The following is a 14380-nucleotide window of genomic DNA, read 5'->3' as shown; positions in this document are numbered from 1 at the left end:
TTCTTTGTTTTGAGTCAAAGAAAAAAAAAAAAAAAAATATCAATATTTTTTTTAATAAAATAATTGCGTTAATCGCGCGATAAAAAATTTAACGCCGTTAAATTTGGTTTGCGTTAACGCCGTTAATAACGCGTTTAACTGACAGCTCTAGTGTTAAGTTCGTCTCTTAGTGCTTGCTGCAAGTTCACTTTAGTCCATCAATGAAATGAGCAGCCATTTTTGTGACGTGATCTGGGAGGACTCGGGTTGCTTTACTTCCGCACGAAACTGAGCGAAAACTCAGACCCAACAGAGTGTGCTAAGTAGGGCCCGACCGATTCATCGGCCTGCCGATTTAATCGGCCGATTATAGCCTTTTTGAAAATAATCGACATCTGCCAAAAAGACGCCGATTACAACCGATTTAAAAAAATTTAAAAAAAAATGGAAATGTTATTGCGCTTAGTATCCTGCAGATTATGCTCCTACTCGCCTAGCTAACTAAAAACTTTAGCTGGAGTAAAAAAGAGGAGATTGAATTTTACCGTACAACATAAAAGCACGCTCGCTCAGGCAGCTGCGCGCTCACCTCACCAATGTACACAAGACACGTTGCATGAGCATGTTGTGCCTGTTTTTCTTTAGGTCCCAGGCCATGTTAATTTGTTATACTGTAGACTCTAACGGTGAGACCATACTGCTCAGCACGCACGTGTTAGTCACTGCTCACGAGCGCAGCACATTGGGAGTTAGTTATTTATTTTACATTTTAAATTACACAAATTTTTGACTGTAAATGTACTCAAAGGTTCTGCATTCAATTCACATATTCGTCAAAAGTGTTTAAAGTATATTTAAGGTATCAAAAACTACGTTTTATATGCTTTTTTTTTCTTTCTTTTTTAAATCGGCCGATTAAAATCGTAATCGTAATTTTTCTCTGAAAATAATCGGCATCGGCATCGGCACTCAAAAATCAATATCGGTCGGGCCCTAGTGCTAAGTACTTCCCTCCGAGCTTAAGGTCCGAACCTCCGAAACTTCCGGAAACTGAGCGTTTTGAAGGCGGCCTTAGTCCAAAGAGACTTGCAGGAACTGGAAGTAAGGCATAAATAGATTGTGCAAATACGAGAGGAAGGCTCTGGAGCGAGAGGTTATAGCGCTTAGGTTTAGTAGGAGAGGAGTCAGTGAAGGTTACAGCCTTTAGGTTTATTAGGACAGGAGTCAGTAGGGCTGTCGCAATAATCGCAAAAATGAAATATCGCGATATTTAGAGCACACTGCGGTAGATAATGGGCCATCGCGATCACCGCATATGACCTGGTGCGGGTTGCGCGTTCATGAAACTGACCGTGGAATTCTAGAATGAAACGTGCGTTGCCACGATAACCATTCATTAACGTTCATTAATTTAGTAATGGTGAACTCGCGTTGGATAACGCGAGTAACGCGCCTAACCTGACGCTTGATCATTGTGTGGTGGTTCAACGCTTCCAATGCGTCAACGCGCCAACGCAGCTAGATGAGTCCATGTCCATGAAAGTGAACGGAGCGTTCCCTCTTCGTCATAACTATCAAACCAAACATCCTTCACATTCACCGAGCGAACATTATGAAAGTAAAATGCACATTTCTCGCTAAAAATGTTTCCATAAACGCATTTAATGGCGTAACTATGTTACTATTTCCACCCAGAATAAAGATAGTTGTCGGCCGTGGCTGCGCTGGAGTCCGAGGTAGGAAACCCAAACACCGCCGTGTTTGGGTGATAGAGTTTAGATCGGGTTAGATTAAATAATCTCTGATATAAAATCTCTGATATAAGTAACAATAATCGGGTTAAATAACTTCACATGGTGTGTTTGGTGTGTTTCCAGCATTCGTAGTGTTGATCAGCAGAGAAATTGTCCGCCAAGACGTTGAGGTTGCTTAGTAACCAGAGACTCTGTCCATGCAAGTGAACGGAGCGTTCCCTCTTCGTCATAACTATCATACCAAACATCCTTCACATTCACAGAGCGAACATTATGAAAGTAAAATGCACGTTTCTCGCTAAAAATGTTTCCATAAACGCATTTAATGGCGTAACTATGTTACTATTTCCACCCAGAATAAAGATAGTTGTCGGCCGTGGCTGCGCTGGAGTCCGAGGTAGGAAACCCAAACACCGCCGTGTTTGGGTGATAGATCTTAGATCGGGTTAGATTAAATAATCTCTGATATAAATAACAATAATCGGGTTAAATAACTTCACATGGTGTGTCTGGTGTGTTTCCAGCATTCGTATCAGCAGAGAAATAGTCCGCCAAGACGTTGAGGTTGCTTAGCATCCAGAGACTCTGTCCATGCAAGTGAACGGAGCGTTCCCTCTTCGTCATAACTATCAAACCATTCTCCATGGCAACTGGTTCCACACAAACCTTCAGCTCCGTTGTGTCCGAAAAGTTCGCTGACAAAACTCCGGTTACGGGTGTGTTTTGAATTTAAATGTGCATTATCTCGCTTAAACGGCATTTTAAAAAATTGTGCAATAATATCGCATACCGCGATATTGCGCCCCCTGTTTTCACCGCGGTGAAAATTCCTCAACCGTGACAGCCCTAGGAGTCAGTGAAGGTTTCAGCCTTCAGGTTTATTAAGAGAGGAGTCAGTGAAGGTTTCAGCCTTCAGGTTTATTAAGAGAGGAGTCAGTGAAGGTTTCAGCCTTCAGGTTTATTAAGGGAGGAGTCAGTGAAGGTTTCAGCGTTTAGGTTTATTAGGAGAGGAGTCAGTGAAGGTTACAGCCTTTAGGTTTATTAGAAGAGGAGTCAGTGAAGGTTTAGCGTTTAGGTTTATTAAGAGAGGAGTCAGTGAAGGTTTAGCGTCTAGGTTTATAAAGAGAGGAGTCAGTGAAGGTTTAGGGTTTAGGTTTATTAGGAGAGGAGTCAGTGAAGGTTTAGCGTTTAGGTTTATTAGGAGAGGAGTCAGTGAAGGTTTAGCGTCTAGGTTTATTAGGAGAGGAGTCAGTGAAGGTTACAGCCTTTAGGTTTATTAGGAGAGGAGTCAGTGAAGGTTTCAGCGTTTAGGTTTATTAGGAGAGGAGTCAGTGAAGGTTTCAGCGTTTAGGTGTATTAGGAGAGGAGTCAGTGAAGGTTTCAGCGTTTAGGTTTATTAGGAGAGGAGTCAGTGAAGGTTTAGCGTTTAGGTTTATTAGGAGAGGAGTCAGTGAAGGTTTCAGCGTTTAGGATTATTAAGAGAGGAGTCAGTGAAGGTTTAGCGTTTAGGTTTATTAGGAGAGGAGTCAGTGAAGGTTACAGCCTTTAGGTTTATTAAGAGAGGAGTCAGTGAAGGTTTAGCGTTTAGGTTTAGTAGGAGAGGAGTCAGTGAAGGTTTAGCGTTTAGGTTTCTTAGGAGAGGAGTCAGTGAAGGTTACAGCGTTTAGGTTTATTAGGAGAGGAGTCAGTGAAGGTTTCAGCGTTTAGGTGTATTAGGAGAGGAGTCAGTGAAGGTTTCAGCGTTTAGGTTTATTAGGAGAGGAGTCAGTGAAGGTTTAGCGTTTAGGTTTATTAGGAGAGGAGTCAGTGAAGGTTTAGCGTTTAGGTTTATTAAGAGAGGAGTCAGTGAAGGTTTCTTTGGCTGGCAGACACTTTTTGGTTGTGTGCGGAAATGGAAGAGCAATGAGCACAGGACAGAGGATGAAGTGGGCCATCGGACAATCAATAAACTGACGGAGACACCGAGAGCGACAGCCAATCAACCTGCAGAGGAAGGGCTGGGAGGGTGGGAGACTGCGTCTCTCCATGTGTCACACCAAAGTGATCGGTTCATTCTACATTCGGCAGCACCAGAGTCTATTGATGGAGGACCCTTCACCCGGAGCGTGCGTGCGTCTCTCACTCTCTCTCTCAGGGGGGCCCAGGGGCCACTAGAGGTGTGTGGGGGGGCCAGGGGCCACTAGTGGGCCTAGGGGGCATGTGCGCAGACGGAGGGGCCACACACACAGTGGGGGGCCTCAAGGTAGAGTACACCATGTTCAACACACACAACTCATCAGCTAGAGGAAGAGCCAGATGGCTACATTACCTCTCACAGAGAGGAGGAGGAGGAGGTCATGTGATGCTGCTGCTTCAGGAGCGGGGGGATGCATAGGGATGACTCCGGATGAGAGCACATGACAGTCTGCGACACTCAGTCACATCTCCACTATTAATAACCTCAACACGAGACATGTGATGAAGGAGGCACCACACTGTCACATCTACACCATCACAGCTACACCGTTGGGGGAAATGTCCTTTAGACGGAGGGTAGACTCAATGTTTAACGTGTCTAATATCCAACATTACACCATCAGAGGAACTGTCCTTTAGGTGGAGGTGGACTCAATGTTTAACATGTCTCATATCCAACACATTACATCTGAGACGTAGAAGTCTTGGCTGATACAGTAAACATTATGAGGTGATAAACCGTGTTCATGGTCTAAAATGAATATTTAGCATTACGACACACCTTTCAATTGAATTCCAAAAATGTTGGGTGAACACCAGGTAGGGTGTGTGTGTGTGTGTGTGTGTGTGTGTGTGTGTGTGTGTGTGTGTGTGTGTGTGTGTCTTCCATATTGTAAATGTGTGTGACCTGTGCGTACACATCTACATCAACACATCCGGCCCACCCCTCCACCAGTCTGCTGGTACGAGGAGCCGACCGGTAGATCCTGCTGGGTGAGTAGGCTCTGCCACCCGGCCTCACCTTCCTCTCAGCGTCAGAACCCCTGCGGTGGACTCAACCTGTCCGACCACACCGCCCCGCCCCAACCACACCGACACACACACCACAGGCCGACTAGAGAGAGAGCAGCAGCCATTGTAAGGTATTCTAATGAGAGAACGAGAGAATCAGAGAGGGAGAGGCGGAAGGAGAGAGAGAAGAGAGATGGAGGGTGAGAACGAGCGAGAGACGGAAGGAGAGAGAGAAGAGAGAACGAGAACGAGAGAGAGAGAGAAGGAACGAGTGGGTGGACTTAAAGAGGAGTTGGACTGGATTCAAAAGGCGTCTAAACTTTAATGAGGGGCTTTATCACACACACACACACACACACACACACACACACACACACACACACACACACACGTTTATAGGAGAGACCTTATAGCGTTCCTTAATAAAATAGACAGTGTTCCAACTGTAGCCAGTGCCTGGTCAGTGGTCACTGGTCAGTACCTAGACCTGTTGACCATCAACAGTACTACTGGGACATGATGTGATGTATTGATGCTGGTCTGCTTCCTCTCAGAGGGAGATGGTAGTTCTGTGTGGAGGTGTAGCAGGCGTCTCTACAGATGAGCTGCTGTCAGCACTTTATCAAAAACCATGCATCAAGTATTTATCTATACCAAGTACACATCAGATACTACCGTCCACAGTATATCAACTTCTACTAGATCAAATACTACCACAGTAGGAACATGTACTTATCAAATACTAACAGTAGGAACATGTACTTATCAAATACTAACAGCAGGAACATGTACTTATCAAATACTAACAGCAGGAACATGTACTTATCAAATACTAACAGCAGGAACATGTACATATCAAATACTACCACACTATGAACATGTATCAGGTACCACAGTCCACAATACAACATCAAGTACTACTATATCAAGTACCGTCAACAGTGGGAACGTGCATCAGATATTACAGTCCACAGTACTATCTCATCAGATATTACTGTCCACAGTACTACCTCATGTCATCATCAGATACAACCGTCAACAGACGGAAATCCATCAGATACTCCCGTCAACAGTAGGGACATGCATCAGATACTACAATACAACCTCATGTATCAGACAGGTACTACTGTGTGGTGAAACTATGGTCTCTGTAGTGAGCGCCGAACCACCGGGAGTACCTCACCGAGGAGCCTCCCGTCAGCTCCCCGGGAGCAGTACCCCGCTCCCAGGGAGAAGCACCCCGCCGGGGGTCTGGTTCCCATTAGGACCCGAGGAGCCTCCGCTAGCTAGGCGGCTAACAGAGCCGCGAACGACGGGAAAACGACACCCGTTCGTGGATAAAATACTAAACCTCTAAACCGGCCATTTAACGTAGCGGGGTCTCTGGCGGATGATTATCCGTCATCTGGGTGATAATCAGACACTAATGTGACGTCTGGATGTGGTTCCTCCTCCGGCCGCAGCGGCTAGTTAGCTTAGCGTCGCTTTTCCGGGAGGCGCTCGGTCGCTCCCCGGAGAGGAGAGCCGAATCCCCGGGAGGCGAAGCGCTCACCGACAGCTCACCTGGACATAGTTGCTCTCGCAGTACTCCGCAACCCTCTCCAGGTTGGTGAAGCTGTCCAGTAAGGCGCTCCGGCCGGCCGGGATCTCCTCTTCCAGAAGCATCTGTAGCTCCGCCATCTTCACATCTTTAGCCGTGTGTATGTGTGCGTGTGTTTCTGTATGCGCGTGTGTGCGTTTCTGTATGCGCGTGTGTGTGTGTTTCTGTATGCGCGTGTGCGTGTGCGTGTGTGTGTGTGTGTCCGTCCCGGTGGCCGGTTGCGGTACTGCCGGACTCTCCGTTCATCGCGGTCACGACTATTCTGCATTCCCGCAGACTCCCACGTCAACATGCATGGAGGAACCGCAGATGAATAATACTATTTATTTAATATCTTGTGTTTTTGCTGTATAAGCAACAAAGGAATGTGTTCAAAATGCTCCTCTTAATACCATACAGTATTAATTCATAAATAATAAATACATAAAAACAAACAAATTAGACAAACGATGTGTTGAGGGTTTTTTGTTCTGTTTGTATTTAAAAAAGAAAAGCATTTCTATCTTCATCTTGCTAAAAATATAAAATAATCTGCTACAAAGCAAAACACACGGTGGCAAAATACTGTAAAAATATCAACTCTGTGCAAAATATCAACTAAAGCAAAACACAAGGTGGCAAAATACTGTAAAAAATATCAACTATGTGCAAAACAATATACAAGATTGGCATCTATAAACTTTGTTAAAGGTCTATAAAGGTAGTTAAAGGGTATCTAAAAGGTACGGGTAGAAAAAGTTCTTCAAAAGGTAGGCAAAGGTAGTTAAAGGTCTATAGAGGATATTTAAAGGTAATTAAAGGTCTATAGAGGGTATTTAAAAGGTAATTAAAGGTCTATAAAGGGTATCAAAAAGGTAAGGTAGGTTAAGGTATTTAAAGGACTATAAAGGGTATTTAAGGTCTTTAAAGGTAGGTCAAGGAGAGTGTTCATGCTGTCATCTCCGTCTTGTATACTGGTCCGGCCGGTTCTACCTCCATGGACATCAGGTACCCTGAGAGGAGAACGTTACAGAGATCATTACATACTACTCCTCTTCCCCCTCCTCCTCCCCTCCTCCTCCTCCTCACCCTCAGTGTAGTCGGTCTCTGGCCGTGAGGAGATGAAGATCCAGGCCAGGCCGACCAGCACGGCCACCACCAGGTTCACCGTCACCCAGGGGTGCATCACCTCGCCCTCCCTCCCTGGTGTCCTTCAGTACAATAAAGAAACACTAGTTAAATATTAACCTGGTTCAATAACTAACCCTCTATGTTTAGATAGTTAAACATATTGTTCTAATAACCTGGTTTAATAACTAACCCTCTATGTTTATTTAGTTAAACATATTGTTCTAATAACCTGGTTTATTAACTAACCCTCTATGTTTATATAGTTAAACATATTGTTCTAATAACCTGGTTTATTAACAAACCCTCTATGTTTACATAGTTAAACATATTGTTCTAATAGCCTGGTTTAATAACTAACCCTCTATGTTTATATAGTTAAACATATTGTTCTAATAACCTGGTTTAATAACTAACCCTCTATGTTTATATAGTTAAACATATTGTTCTAATAACCTGGTTTAATAACTAACCCTCTATGTTTATATAGTTAAACATATTGTTCTAATAACCTGGTTTAATAACTAACCTTCTATGTTTATATAGTTAAACATATTGTTCTAATAACCTGGTTTAATAACTAACCCTCTATGTTTATATAGTTAAACATATTGTTCTAATAACCTGGTTTAATAACTAACCCTCTTTGTTTATATAGTTAAACATATTGTTCTAATAACCTGGTTTAATAACTAACCCTCTATGTTTATATTAGAGCTGTCAAGCGATTAAAATATTTAATCGTGATTAATCGCATTAATGTCATAGTTAACTCACGATTAATCACGATTAATTCGCGAATTATTTTTCTGTGCTAAATATCCCTTGATTTTTTTGTCCCATAATTCTTCTCATTCTATTCTCTTATCAACATGGTGAAGTGCATCAGCTTGCCTTGTGCAAATGATTTTTTATTGACAACAACCATGGCATATACTGATCAAAACAGGACGATACAAAAAAATAGCCTATAGTGCAATTAAACGACTGCTTTGAACAAATGTCATTTGAACATAGCAAATGTAAATAAAATAATTCCGTTAATCGCGCGATATTTTTCTTAACGCCGTTAAAATTGGTTTGCGTTAACGCCGTTAATAACGTGTTTAACTGACAGCTCTAGTTTATATAGTTAAACATATTGTTCTAATAACCTGGTTTAATAACTAACCCTCTATGTTTATATAGTTAAACATATTGTTCTAATAACCTGGTTTAATAACTAACCCTCTATGTTTATTAGGGGTGAAACGGATCAGTGTGTCCACGGTTCGGTTCAGATAACCGTTTTGGGCCTCGGTTTCGGATACGGTTCGGATTAGGATCATGTCCGTGGTAGTAAAAAGGCAGACTTTTTTTTGACGGAGGGTTTGGGGGAGAAACACAAAAATGAATGAGACCCACAGGCTATTTGCAATGTGTTAATTGACTGCAATCAGACAACTTGCAAGGCTTTTTTGTGCAATAAATGTTCCCCTAAATGCATTTGAAAACATGGTGCACTGACACATGTAAGGGATAACGGCCGACGAGGCTTAGAACTCTGGCGACGAGCGCAGCATGAAGCCAGAGTTGCCTCTACCTGTCCATTATTTCCATCGAACCGGTCGACCTCGAAGGCCGTTATCCCGCTTATCACCCGTTTGTATTTATCTCCCATATATTTAGAATATAATTGTATCAATTACTTTCTTTAAATCTAGGAATCGTGCGCTTGAACTTCAGAAAACAACCTACTACAGCTGCCTCATTGGCTCGGGCAGCACTGGAGAGAATGCATTCTGCTGGGTCCTAAACACCCTTTTGTATCGGACGTAGGCTACAGTAGGCAAAATACGCTACATAAGGCAATGCCTTCATGAAACCGAAATCCGCGGATCTCCAGAATGCTCCGAACTGTGGTAAACGAACCGAACGGATTCGGATACAATTCGAATCCGCTGCAGGCCTAATGTTCATATAGTTAAACATATTGTAATGCAACAGACGTGAGAACTGCACCAGTCTCATTAGAGTCCACTCCCTAACGAGGTCCACCTAACGAGGTCCACGTAACAAGGTTGATCTAACGAGGTTTAGACCAGTAAGTCACCACAGGCTGCTGTTGGACTGGTAGAGGTTGATCTAACCAGGTTAGGGTTAACTCATCACAGGCTGCTGTTGGACTGGTAGAGGTTGATATAACCAGGTTAGGGTTAACTCACCACAGGCTGCTGTTGGACTGGTAGAGGTTGATCTAACCAGGTTAGGGTTAACTCATCACAGGCTGCTGTTGGACTGGTAGAGGTTGATCTAACCAGGTTAGGGTTAACTCACCACAGGCTGCTGTTGGACTGGTAGAGGTTGATCTAACCAGGTTAGGGTTAACTCACCACAGGCTGCTGTTGGCCTGGTAAAGGTTGATCTAACCAGGTTAGGGTTAACTCACCACAGGCTGCTGTTGGCCTGGTGAAGGTTGATCTAACCAGGTTAGGGTTAACTCACCACAGGCTGCTGTTGGCCTGGTAAAGGTTGATCTAACCAGGTTAGGCTTAACTCACCACAGGCTGCTGTTGGACTGGTAGAGGTTGATCCGGTCACTGGTCATCTGCTGACTGAGAGACAGAACCAGGGCCGAGAAATACACTAGAGAGAGAGAGAGACACAGACAGACAGATACACAGAAGGAGAGAGGTTCGATTATTAAAGTGTTGTGTGTTACTGAGTGTGTAGAAGAGGAGTTGTGTTGTTGGTCTCACAGAACGAGGCCAGCGCCATGGGGTCAAGGGTCAGGAACTCTCTCAGCGCCAAGGAGCCCTTCGCCAGGTTCACCCTGTCACAACATGAACACATGAACCAGGTTCACCCTCTCACAACATGAACCAGGTTCACCCTGTCACAACATGAAGACATGAATCAGGTTCACCCTCTCACAACATGAACACATGAACCAGGTTCACTCTAAACCCCTCCCATTCACAATAAACCCCTCCCACTCACTTTAAACCCCTCCCACTCACTATAAACCCCTCCCACTCACCCATAACCCCTAACACTAACCCATAAACCCCTCCCACTCACTATAAACCCCTCCCACTCACCCATAGCCCCTCCCACTCACTATAAACCCCTCCCATTCACTCATAACCCCTCCCACTCACTATAAACCCCTCCCACTTACCCTTAACCCCTCCCACTCACTATAAACCCCTCCCACTCACACCCTTCACAAAGCTGAGCTGGTGTTAGTGGTGGTGATGGAGGTGATGAAGGTGGTGGAGGTACCTGTCGAAGGCGGCCACAGTGCTCAGGGCCAGCAGCAGGTAGGTGAGGGACTGGGCGGGGTAGGCCAGGCCGTGGTATTGGACCAGCAGGTCTAGGGACCCCGTCAGGTGCTTCCCCGCCAGGACGTAGACCACCACCATGTTCCAGACCGCATAGCCCGCCAGGAACCCATGGGAGAAGAGACCCACCACCCTGAAATCAGAAAGGAACCAGAGAGAGACCAGACCACTGAGGACCAGAGAGAGACCAGAGAGACCAGAGCCCCTTGAGGACCAGAGAGAGACCAGACCACTGAGGACCAGAGGGAGACCAGAGAGAGACCAGGGCCCCATGAGGACCAGAGGGAGACCAGAGAGAGACCAGACCACCCTGAGGCCCAGAGAGAGACTAGAGAGAGACCAGAGCCCCATGAGGACCAGAGAGACAAGACCACACTGAGGACCAGAGAGAGACCAGACCACACTGAGAAAAAAAACCGACAGGAGACCCTCCCTCCTCCTCCTCCTGTTCCTTCTCCTCCACCTTCCTCCAACTCCCCCTCCTCTCCTCTACTCTACCTGCTCCTCCTCCTCCTCCTCCTCCTCCTCCTCCTCCTTCTCCTCCTCTCCTGCTCCACCTCCTCTCTCCTCTCAAAATGGCGGGGTATCCTAAACACCCTCTGATGGACTACAGGGGGGGTGTTTACCGGAAGCCCCCGTGGACCCTGAGGGCCACGTCCCTGGTGGTCCAGTACTGCTGCTGGTCCATGAGGTCATCGGTCTGGTCGCTGGACCGCTGCACAACACCGGAGCGGTCTGCCGCCTGAAAACGCTCTGAGAGAGAGAGCGAGAGAGCGAGAGAGCGAGAGAGCGAGAGAGCGAGCGAGAGAGAGAGAGCGAGAGCGAGAGCGAGAGCGAGAGAGAGGGAGAGAGAAGGAGCGAGAGAGACAGAGACAGAGACAGAGAGAGACAGAGAAAGACACACAGACAGACAGACAGGGAGAGACAGAGACATAAATAGAAGCATATATACTGAAATATGAGCATGCATACACAGACACAAGGCACGCACAAAGTATAGACACACATGCACACACAGACAAACAATAGAGCACACATGGTTCTACACAACCAGTAGATGATGAGTGTATTCTATAAATGTGTGACTTGTGTAGCTAATAGACCAGGTCAGAACCAGCAGAACCAGTAAAACCAGTGGAACCAGTAGAACCAGCAGAACCAGTAGAACCATCAATACCATCAGGACCAGTAAAACCATTACAACCAGTAGAACCATCAATACCATCAGGACCAGTAGAACCATTACAATCAGTAGAACCAGTAGAACCATCAATACAATCAGGACCAGTACAACAAGTAGAACCAGTAGGACCAGTACAACCAGTAGAACCATGAGGACCAGCACAACCAGTAGAACCAGTAGAACCATCAGGACCAGTACAACCAGTAGAACCATCAGGACCAGTACAACCAGTAGGACCATCAGAAACAGTAGAACCATCAGGACCATCAGAACCAGTAGAACCATCAGGACCAGTAGAACCAGTAGAACCATCAGGACCAGTACAAGCAGTACAACCAGTACAACCAGTGGAACCAGTAGAACCATCAGAACCAGTAGAACCATCAGAACCAGTAGAACCAGTAGAACCATGAGGACCAGTAAAACCATCAGGAGCAGTAGAACCAGTAGAACCATCAGAACCAGTAGAACCATCAGAATCAGTAGAACCAGTAGAATGATCAGAACCAGTAGAACCATCAGAACCAGTAGAACCATCAGGACCAGTAAATGTAAATAAATGTAAATGGACTGCATTTATATAGCGCTTTTCTAACCATTGGCCACTCAAAGCGCTTTACAATATTGCCTCACATTCACCATTCACGCACACATTCACACAGCGACGGCGGAGTCAACCATGCAAGGCGACAGCCAGCTCGTCGGGAGCTAACAGTCAGGGTTAGGTGCCTTGCTCAAGGACACCTCGACACTCAGCTAGGAGGAGCCGGGGATCGAACCAACAGCCAACAGGTTCAGGTTACCAGCCAACCCGCTCAACCTCCTGAGCTACTGCCGCCTATTAGACCAGTAGAACCATCAGAACCAGTCGAACCATCAGGACCAGTAGAACCATCAGGACCATCAGGACCAGTAGAATCATCAGAACCAGTAGAACCATCAGAACCATCAGGACCAGTAGAACCATCAGGACCAGTAGAAGCGACTCACTGTGCCTCTCGATGAAGACCTTCCCCACCGGCTGGCTCTGGCCCAGCGGCGCCGAGAACAGTGCATGCTGGGGGATGGAGGGGGGGGAGTCACTGATGATGTCATCCTCCTCCACATCCAGCTCAGGGGGGAGGGGCTCTGCCTGCCTGGACTTCCTGAGGAGGAGGAGGGAGGAGGGGGAGGAAGAGGAGGAGGAGGAAGAGGAAGGGGAGAAAGAGGAGGGGGAGGAGGAGGATGAGAGGAGGAGGAAGAGGAAGGGGAAGAGGAGGAGGAGGGAGGGTGAGAAGGAGGAGGAGGGGGAGGGGGAGGAGGAAGAGGAGGGAGGAAGAGGAGGAAGAGGAGGGAGGAAGAGGAAGAGGAGGAGGAGAGGGAGGAGGGAGGAGGGAGGAAGAGGAGGAGGAGGGAAGAAGAGGAGAGGGAGGAGGAAGAAGAGGGAGGAAGAGGAGGAGGAGAGGAAGGAGGAGGAGGAGAGAGGAAGAGGAGGAGGAGGATGAGGAGGAGGGAGGAGGAGGAGGAGGAGAGGGAGGAGGGAGGGAGGAGGAGGGGGGAAGGGAAGGTGGAGGAGGGAGGGAGAAAGGAAGAGGAGAAGGAGGAGGGAGGAGTGAGGAGTAGCGGAGAAGGAGGAGGATGGGAGGGAGGGAGGGAGGAGGAGAAGGAGGGGGGGAGGAGGAGGAAGGGAGTAGGGGAGGAGGAAGGGAGGAGGAGGAGGAGGAAGAGGAAACCAGAAAAACCCAGGAGACGTTAAAATGAGGATGTCTTTCAGATGACAGATTCTCCCTCTGTGCTTCCCTTCGGAGGACCGGCTGCGTCTGATTGGCCGACACTAAGGAAGTGAGGCTCACCTCTTCCTCTTTGGTTTCTTGACCGTCTCAGTCTCCACGTCCGTCAGGTTGTCCAGACGGTCGCCGTTCACCAGCTCAGCCTGGTCCTCTGCAAGGTCTGGAGGATAGACAGACAGACGGACACACAGAGAGACACACAGAGAGACACACAGAGAGACACACACAGAGACACACAGAGAGACAGACAGAGAGACACACAGCCTTGTAATTCACATTCAACATGTCATGCATAACATGTTTATTGTTATAACATGACATGTGATATCAACATGTGTTTGCCATTGTCGGAACCATATAACTTTAATTAGTTACTCATTTAATGCATGATGAATGGCACCTGGTGGTGACTAGTGGTAGTGACCAAAGCCTTATAATCAGGGCAGTGATTGTACGCAGGTGTGCAAACAAATCTGTGAATGCTGAGAGAGCACACAGTCTTTACTGCTAACCCCAACCCTAACCCTAGCAAACAGTCTTTACTGCTAACCCTAACCCCCAACCCTAGCACACAGTCTTTACTGCTAACCCTAACACACAGTCTTTACTGCTAACCCTAACCCCCAACCCTAACCCTAGCACAGTCTTTACTGCTAACCCTAACCCCCAACCCTGTCATGACATGACCTGTCATGTGA

The 14380-nt window shown here is 46.5% G+C and overlaps 2 protein-coding genes across 17 annotated transcripts in view; both read right to left on the bottom strand.

Moving 5' to 3' along the window:
- LOC115546880 (abl interactor 2) overlaps positions 1–6452 on the bottom strand; it is a 30060-nt gene extending 23608 nt beyond the window's left edge. For 3 of the 9 annotated variants that reach the window (XM_030360673.1, XM_030360674.1, XM_030360678.1), the window contains exon 1: positions 6264–6447. In XM_030360673.1, the coding sequence (XP_030216533.1) occupies positions 6264–6380 (117 nt within the window). In that variant the 5' untranslated portion in view covers positions 6381–6447. Of the gene's footprint in view, positions 1–6263 lie in introns of all 9 variants that reach the window. The other 6 variants (XM_030360675.1, XM_030360679.1, XM_030360676.1 and 3 more) reach the window with 4 other exon arrangements.
- Positions 6453–6754: 302 nt separating this feature from the next.
- Positions 6755–14380, bottom strand: part of LOC115546882 (transmembrane protein 237B) — a 64029-nt gene continuing 56403 nt past the window's right edge. For all 8 annotated transcript variants that reach the window (XM_030360681.1, XM_030360683.1, XM_030360682.1 and 5 more), the window contains 8 exons: positions 13746–13842; positions 12904–13058; positions 11357–11483; positions 10672–10863; positions 10146–10219; positions 9948–10032; positions 7369–7490; positions 6755–7292 (listed from right to left, as the gene is read on the bottom strand). In XM_030360681.1, the coding sequence (XP_030216541.1) occupies positions 7228–7292; positions 7369–7490; positions 9948–10032; positions 10146–10219; positions 10672–10863; positions 11357–11483; positions 12904–13058; positions 13746–13842 (917 nt within the window). In that variant the 3' untranslated portion in view covers positions 6755–7227. The remainder of the gene's footprint in view (positions 7293–7368; positions 7491–9947; positions 10033–10145; positions 10220–10671; positions 10864–11356; positions 11484–12903; positions 13059–13745; positions 13843–14380) is intronic.

Source organism: Gadus morhua, chromosome 7 (genome assembly GCF_902167405.1).
Source record: "Gadus morhua chromosome 7, gadMor3.0, whole genome shotgun sequence".
In the NCBI taxonomy this organism is placed as follows: Eukaryota; Metazoa; Chordata; class Actinopteri; order Gadiformes; family Gadidae; genus Gadus; species Gadus morhua.
The sequence above is the reverse complement of the archived record's forward strand: the minus strand, read 5'-3'. Positions and strand labels throughout refer to the sequence as shown.